We start from the raw sequence: 8,462 nt of genomic DNA, 5'->3' as shown, positions 1-8,462 counted from the left end.
TATATATATATATATATATATATATATATGAGTGTGTGTGTGTGAGTGAATGATTAATGCAATAAATGTAACCATATCATGAGCACTTGTAGTGAAGCTAAACTAACATAGAAAAAGAAATAACGCACAAAAAATAAAATAAATAAATAGAAATGCCCTGAACCAATTTCAAATTAAATGAAGATTCTCGGAGCCACAACTCTTGTCCTCTTCGATTAAATGGAAAACGCTCATATACCCTACAGACGATATATTTCCGTAACGTACACAATCTCTGTCCAACTCATTTGACAACACACCTCGTTTTCATTATCAATTTTTTTGTCGAATATTAGCCCCACTATACATATATATACAGTCTTAATTCAGCAATATATGTATACATACATATATGTATATATATATATGAACCCTTGTGTGTGAATGTGAGTGCACAGTGTCAGATGTTTGTGTGATTATAGTGGAAAATGTATGAAAAATGGGGGGATGATTAGAGGGGAAATATATTAAATAAAATGCGGAATTAATCAGGAGTTAAATGAAGTGGGGGCAGCAATACCTTGAAAAGAGAGTGCCGCAGTCACATCTGTACTCTCTGGTGCCACAAGTCTTGAAATGGGCTTTGCAATCTGACTGAACCGCATACCTCTTCGAACACTTATCGCATTTCCACTTCTTCTCGCCATGTTTTCTGCAGAAATGCTTCTTGATCCCTGTCAAGTCCCCCAATGCTCTCGACGGTTCGTGGTGGACGCAGCTCGCCTCCGGACAGACATACACCTTCTTCCTCACGGCTTCTGTCTTGGACCTTTGTTTCAGCTTCCATGGTAGGTTGTGCCCTCTCCTGTGCAGTTGCAGGTTCTGGTCTCTTTGGAACCCTTTGTTGCAGATATCGCATATGAACCTGTTTGTCGCCATGAGTGTTTTCGGGGACAAAGCTATCACTTCTGCTTCTGGGTCTGGCGTTTTCCCAGGAAAATTTGAAACATACCCATGTCAGAAAACTCAGTATCTTACATGAATCACTGATAAAGTTGGGATTTTTCATCTGGGTTTTGCTTGTTTTTGTAAGAGCAAAACCATCAAAGGAGCCAGAAAAAAGGGGGAAAAGAATATTCCTTTTTTAATTAATCAGCCTCTAGTATTCGAGACCCGTGACCGTGATTGCAAAGAACGATACTTTCAAAGAAGACTACAGTATCAAATAATTGAGACAAGTCGGTGCAAAACCACATCCAAAAAAAAAAAAAGAAAGATAAGATTTTTGTTTTCGAAACGAACCTGGATTGCCTGGCTGGTTTCTCTTCTTCTTCGGGGGCTGAGATGATTGAGCTTGCAGTTGTGGAACAAAACACTGTTGTTGTTGTTGTTGTTGATTAACAAAGTTTGATCCATTTGCTTCAGTTCTGTTGCCCGAAGACACACTTGCTTGATGATCCCCAGATGCAGATGTAAGATTCGACATATTCTCCTCCGCAATCACTTGCTGCTGCTGTCGATGATGCTGATGAAATGGCATGTCTTCGTTCATCATCTCATCCATCCCCTCTGTCTACTCACACAACCTTGAAAGAAAACTGATACAAGTGGACAAAATAACTTTCTCAGATCTATTCTATATACGCAGATACAGACATGTATCGTTTGTGTATCAAAGCAAAGGGAACATACATATACACATATATGTCTATTATTGGATTGTATATATTACTTCCTTTCCTTGGCTTCAACCCAAGAGACAATCTTTGATTAGGAAGCGAATGAAAAACAAAAAACCTTGAAAAAAAGACTTCTTTGTTGTGTCTGATCAGAGCTATAGAGAGATAAAGTTTCAGATGAAAATCAATACCAGATTCTCCATAGAAACAATAAAATCTCTTTGTTGTTTTTGAACAAAAAGAAGAAGAAAACCCCCACCAAGAAACTCCAACAAGAACTATACAACGCATATGGACAAGCAAAATACCTCGAAGACGAGAGAGAGAGAGAGAGAGAGAGAGAGAGTCCATTATCTTCTTCTATGTTAATAAGAACCCTACCGCTAAGGTTCAAACGTTGGCGTTTTCTGTCTTTTCCCTTTGCTGTGTCTTTTTCTAACTCTTTGCTTATTTTTTTGTTCTTGCACAGGAACCCAGAAAAATCTGTCCTTTTATTACCTGCAGTTTTTTTTTTCTTGTATTTTTCCCGAATTTAAAATTAAAATTCAGTTTTTACAAAACAGGTTGTATTTTTTTTTTTTATCGTTTTTTGTTTTGTTCTTGTCGTCAAGTGTTATTTACTTTTACCCTTTTGTTTTACAAATGAAGGTGGCGAAAATATAAAAATACAATTTCTCAAGCTTCTAAACAACATATCATTCGTGCGTTTCGAGAGCGAGAGAAGATGCCATTGTTTTATATTTAATATCACTATACGAGAAATGAAGGAAAATAAATTGGTGAAAAAAACTTTTGAAATCTAAATCCATGTAAAATCTATAATTTAACAAAAAAAATCTTAAAAGATATTTGGAATAACAAAAATTCATTCAGATATGTCTTTATTATTATTATTATTATTCTTATTATTATTCTTATATGTACACACTCATGGATGTGTGTGTGTGTGTGAATCTTAGAGCTTTACACTTACAGTACAAAGACATGATTGAGCCATTGATTAAGACATCATATTTCACTGCCACATGCCCTAACCTACTTTATGATACCTATGGATAAAAATAAAATAAAAACATAAAGACGTATAAACGCGTGTATACACACACACACACACATATGTATATGTGTATGCGTATATATGTGTGTATGATAGTGAAGGGGAATGCATGATTTCAACGTTGCGAAGAGTGAATGACCGTCACGCCAATAGAATCCATGCAAATATATGATTAGACATGAGATGATTATATATATATATATATATATATATATATTGCTAAGTGAAAGTAACGGTAGTATTGGTATTAAGAACAAATGTAATTAAATTGTGCATATATATATATATATATGAATGACGTTATTGAATAATGGCCACTTGTAATGCGATGTAAAAATAAAAATAAAAATGTTGGATCTGTAATGTAAGTCGCGTTGTAAATTAATTTGTCAGCCTTAATAATGGTCCGACGGAATATATATCCCGGTTTATTAATATAATTCTGTAAACTAAAACAATAATATGATTTTTGAAATAGAAAAATATAAAATAGATTTTGTCTTGTTCTTGTTTTATTCCTCAATTATTGTAGCTTTTCTCAACGTGATTTTGTCCGATCCTTTTCCCAATATGCAACACCACCTCATGTACACACTGTCATGTGAATTTTAAAAGTGAAAAACACTAAATTAAAAGCCATTCCGAATATTTATCGTTATATTTTTTATCAATAAATGTGAAATTAAAAACTGTAATAGATGCAAGAAACATATGAATAAAATATGTGAAAGCGTGGATTGTTGTACAAATTTAGGTTTAAAAGTGTAGTATTTTACTAAATCTCATATAAAGACGAGACGACCACGGGCGTCCTCATGTGTAATAATATTTTTAATTCCATTTGAGAAATGAATAAATTATAATATATATATATATATATATATATATCATGGCGTATACTAAATCTATTCAAACTAAATGATAAGCTTAGATGAGGCGTTGTATTCAAACTAAATGTCAGGAAATTATTAGATTTAAAAAAAGATTACATGTCCCTGTCGCCATGTCAGCTACACATAGTTGAAATAAAAAATAGAATAATTACTACTTTATAATAATAATAATAATAATACAAAAAAACTTTGAACCTTTTTCTACGTAATAATTAAATTATATGCACATCCATGTTTATGGTCGCTAATAAAACCTTATATCTCTGTATTTAGATGATAAAAAACATTTATTCATCCTCGTGCTAAATTCTTCCAATTTTTTTTTTGGGGGTTAAAAATCTTCCAAATTGATTGTTCGATAAAAAAATGTGTGAGCTTTGATCACAATGTAAACATAAAATGGATCTTATATTAATAATGAACTCTATTATAAGTTATAACATTTTTTTTTTTGAAAAGGTATTATAAATTATAACATTCCATCCAATAACTTAAAAAATGAATCTGATTGGTTAATTCCTCGTAGTTTGGACGTTTTTTTTTTGTAAGTAATTACCAAAAAATAAAAGAGGAAATAAATACGAAACATGCTATCGTAAATCTGTAATAATAAAACAATAATAATAAAAAATCGAATTATACGTGAAAATAGTTGCAGGAGTTGGAGTTCACGAGCGGAGTATAATCAGAAAACATTGGGTCCCACATATTTCTGATAAGGATTTGAGGCTAAAAGTGGGGCCCACATAAATAATAATATAAAATTAACCAGTATTTATATATATTAACATTGTTAAAAAAATAATTATCATCTAAACGTCGCACCTATAAAATAATTGTCTATCTTCAATCACTTGAACTTTAATAGTGATCGAGGCGAGTATTCCAATTTTTTTCATACACAAATTTTGGTTTTGTTCCATTATTAAATTTTTTATTAAATTATTCAAATTTCGAATGTCCATTTAATAAAGCAATCAAAATGAGACGAAAATGCGATCCCAAAATATGGAATTTATTAGTAGTAACTAGAAAATGATAAATTTCGAAATAAAAACTGCCATTGAAACGACGCCGTTCCTCTCTTCCGTTTTTGGGAAATGAATTTAAACTCTCACGCCTTTTGCACCGATTCGTTTCTCCGGCAACTTCCGTCGGTAAAAGCTCGACGACAGAGAGAACCACGAGGGAGAGAGAGGAAGACGACGAAGATGGGACGTAGCTGTAGAATCCATGGCACTCTCTTGATCGCTTTCCTTTTCTTCTCCACTGCTCGTTCCTTCTATCTCCCTGGTGTCGCTCCTCGCGATTTCCAGAAGGTACTCTTTTTTGTCTTTTTCCCGCTTTTGCGTCCATAATGAGAGCGATCTAGGGTTTCTGGTATCAGATTCGTTTTTGCGGTGTGTATTTTGCTTAGATCTGTGGATGCTTCTGTGTATCCTTTGTCCCGCTTCGGTCTTTAGCCACACTGCTGGGCGGAGTTGATGAGCTTTTACGTCTTATTCACCGAAAAATTGAATTGAAATAAAGAGGAACTTGAGCTTGATTTCCTCTGGGTTTGATGCATGCCTACGCAAACGAAGGCGATGCCGTGTTGTAAGTAAAAGGATCGTTTTTTAGTTGATAGTGGATGATCATTGATATTATAGGGTAGAGAGATCCATTGTGTTTCTTGTTGAAGAGCTTGATTTGTTTTTTGAGTGGTTACACTTGTTGTGTTCTTCTGTTGTTCAATATTGAGTTTTGGTGGACATTGGTAAAAACATGCAGAGGGAGGCAGGTTTTTAGCTATGTATAGTTGTGCTCACAAACTTAATCAATGCCTTGATAAAATGCATCCGAAGATTACTGAACTAGAACATTGTACTCAGCTAATGAGGATTCTTTTGAGCTCCATTTCTGGATCCGCTTATCTGCAGTTCAGACTTGTGTTTGCAGTTCCTCCTAGTACGGAAGCACCATTGTATGTAAATCTTATTTTGTGTTGATAATAACGGGAGCAGGGTGACCCTCTGTATGTCAAAGTGAACAAACTGTCATCTATAAAGACTCAACTTCCATATGACTACTACTACTTGAATTACTGTAAGCCTCCCAAGATTCTGAACAGTGCTGAAAATTTGGGGGAGGTCCTCAGAGGGGATCGCATTGAAAATTCAGTTTATACTGTAAGTACAACGTTCTCTCTGTTGTAGATACATTAGACTTTGAATATATTGAAAGGCTTCCTATAGATATTTACACCTTGATGCCCTCCATGTGAAGTTTGCTATGTGATTTTCTTTCAGTTTGAAATGTTGGAGGACCAACCATGCAAAGTAGCTTGTCGAGTAAAACTTGATGCTGAGTCTGCAAAAAATTTCAAGGAAAAGATTGATTATGAATACCGGGCCAATATGTAAGTAGTGAATGTACCATCCTTTCTTGTGTGTGTATTTGTGTTTGTCAGGTGTTTCTATTATATCCTTATCTGGGATTATTCAGTACCGTGGTGGTTTCTTCATTTTGCTTTAGAGACTCTTATCACATGGGATACTGTTCATTATCGATCAATCTTACCACAAATGGTTGTGCAGGATTCTTGATAACCTTCCAGTAGCTGTTCTTAGACAAAGAAGAGATGGAAGTCAGTCAACGACTTATGAACACGGTTTCCGTGTCGGTTTCAAAGGAAGCTATGAAGGGGTATGCCTCTTAAAGCTATGGTTTGAGTTTTACATACTTTTTTCATACCAGCTGTAAGTAGTTGTTTCGCTTTTGTAGAGCAAAGAGGAGAAATATTTTATCCATAACCACTTGAGTTTCCGAGTTATGTACCATAGAGATCAAGAGTCTGACTCTGCTCGAATTGTTGGATTTGAGGTTACCCCTAACAGGTACTGCCTAGCTATGATTACCTTGAGTACGCTGATTCTTTTCCATTGAATCATTTTAAGTCTGTCTAGTTATTGGCTGGATCTCTGTCATTAGTGAAGAGTTCTATATCTCTTTTGTTATTTGGAATATCCTATGTTTTCTGCTAATTACTAGCTAATAGTTCTTCTATTTCGGACAGTATCCTTCATGAATACAAGGAGTGGGATGAAAAGAATCCTCAATTAGCAACATGCAACGTTTAGAGCAGAAGATGTAGATGATATGGGTTGAAAGTAAATGGACGATGATGTTGTATGTATTGATTAGATTCCAGAGTGTGCTCTGAAATTATGCGTGTGTACTGTGTATACTGGTGGGTCTGTGTGTATATATGTTGCAAGATGATCGGAAAGAGGTTGTGTTTACCTATGATGTCACATTCAAGGTAACTTGTCTCTATGCACGCCTATGTTATGATATTTGTTTGCCCGTTTGTCTCATTATTTGTTCTTCAAAATGTATTCTTTGCTTTTGTATATCCAGGAAAGTGAAGTCAAATGGGCTTCTCGCTGGGACACGTACCTTCTAATGAACGATGATCAAATCCACTGGTTTTCCATCATTAATTCATTGATGATTGTCCTATTCCTCTCTGGCATGGTAGCCATGATCATGATGAGAACTCTATACAAGGATATCTCAAACTACAATCAGCTCGAAACCCAAGACGAAGCTCAGGAAGAAACAGGATGGAAACTTGTACACGGAGATGTCTTCAGGCTGCCAGTGAACTCGGGTTTGATATGTGTTTATGTCGGTACGGGAGTTCAGATATTCGGGATGACACTCGTAACGATGATATTCGCCTTGCTGGGTTTCCTCTCCCCATCCAACAGAGGAGGGCTTATGACTGCAATGGTTCTCCTGTGGGTTTTCATGGGCATATTCGCCGGTTACTCCTCATCCCGTCTTCACAAAATGTTCAAAGGTACTGAGTGGAAGAGAATCACCTTGAAGACAGCTTTCATGTTTCCGGGTATCCTTTTTGCAATCTTCTTCTTCCTGAACGCTCTCATATGGGGAGAACAGTCATCAGGAGCCATACCCTTTGGTACAATGTTTGCTCTGGTCTGCCTCTGGTTTGGGATCTCAGTCCCGCTAGTCTTTGTCGGAAGCTACCTCGGTTACAAGAAGCCGGGAATAGAAGACCCGGTGAAGACAAACAAGATCCCGAGGCAAGTACCTGAACAGCCGTGGTACATGAAACCCGTATTCTCGATTCTGATAGGAGGCATCCTTCCGTTTGGGGCAGTCTTCATCGAGCTATTCTTCATCCTCACCTCCATATGGCTGAACCAATTCTACTACATCTTCGGGTTCCTATTCATCGTCTTTGTAATATTGATCATAACTTGCGCGGAGATCACGATCGTGCTCTGCTACTTCCAGCTCTGCAGCGAAGATTACAACTGGTGGTGGAGATCATACCTTACGGCCGGCTCCTCCGCCTTCTACCTCCTCCTCTACTCGGTTTTCTACTTCTTCACGAAGCTGGGGATCACGAAATTCGTATCGGGTATCCTCTATTTCGGGTACATGATCATTATCTCCTACGCTTTCTTCGTTCTTACGGGGACGATCGGGTTTTACGCTTGTTTCTGGTTCGTGAGGAAGATCTACTCTTCTGTGAAGCTCGACTGATCATTTTTTTTTTCCAGAAAGATGGGAGCTTTGGGTAGTTGTAATGAGTGGAAAAGGTTGAAGCTTGTACTTACCCTTTTTTTTTTCTGGGTTCCTTTCAAAACTTGCAAGTCATTGTGGAATTAGCAATGCTTTCTGATCAAATTTTTTTTATTGGCCTTCCCCTGGCCAGTTGCTGTAGGATTGCCATGCAAATATGGTATTATCAAATCTATTATCTGAGGTGGGATTCCGTTATTCAAATTTCTTTCGATTTTATATTATAAACAAGTCATCACAAAATACAGTTGTTGGCCA

General features: G+C 36.3%; 2 protein-coding genes across 5 annotated transcripts in view; one reads left to right on the top strand and one right to left on the bottom strand.

The window, feature by feature from the left end:
- The window catches only part of LOC104822634 (protein indeterminate-domain 11-like), a 3,601-nt gene extending 1,547 nt beyond the window's left edge, over positions 1-2,054 (bottom strand). The window contains exons 1-3 of one of the 4 annotated variants that reach the window (XM_010553908.2): positions 1,967-2,054; positions 1,282-1,577; positions 560-959 (exon numbers count right to left, since the gene is read on the bottom strand). In XM_010553908.2, the coding sequence (XP_010552210.1) occupies positions 560-959; positions 1,282-1,543 (662 nt within the window). In that variant the 5' untranslated portion in view covers positions 1,544-1,577; positions 1,967-2,054. The other 3 variants (XM_010553910.2, XM_010553911.2, XM_010553909.2) reach the window with 3 other exon arrangements.
- Positions 2,055-4,702: 2,648 nt separating this feature from the next.
- LOC104822632 (transmembrane 9 superfamily member 7-like) lies at positions 4,703-8,394 on the top strand. The gene is given in 8 exon segments (XM_019203559.1): positions 4,703-4,927; positions 5,612-5,776; positions 5,897-6,006; positions 6,185-6,293; positions 6,372-6,484; positions 6,664-6,737; positions 6,833-6,909; positions 7,008-8,394. Coding segments are annotated over 8 exon segments (2,025 nt in total). The 5' UTR covers positions 4,703-4,708; the 3' UTR covers positions 8,166-8,394.
- Positions 8,395-8,462: the final 68 nt, after the last annotated feature.

This window comes from Tarenaya hassleriana, unplaced genomic scaffold (assembly GCF_000463585.1).
Source record: "Tarenaya hassleriana unplaced genomic scaffold, ASM46358v1 Cleome37, whole genome shotgun sequence".
NCBI classification, from domain to species: domain Eukaryota; kingdom Viridiplantae; phylum Streptophyta; class Magnoliopsida; order Brassicales; family Cleomaceae; genus Tarenaya; species Tarenaya hassleriana.
This window is presented reverse-complemented; position numbering and strand designations above follow the sequence as displayed.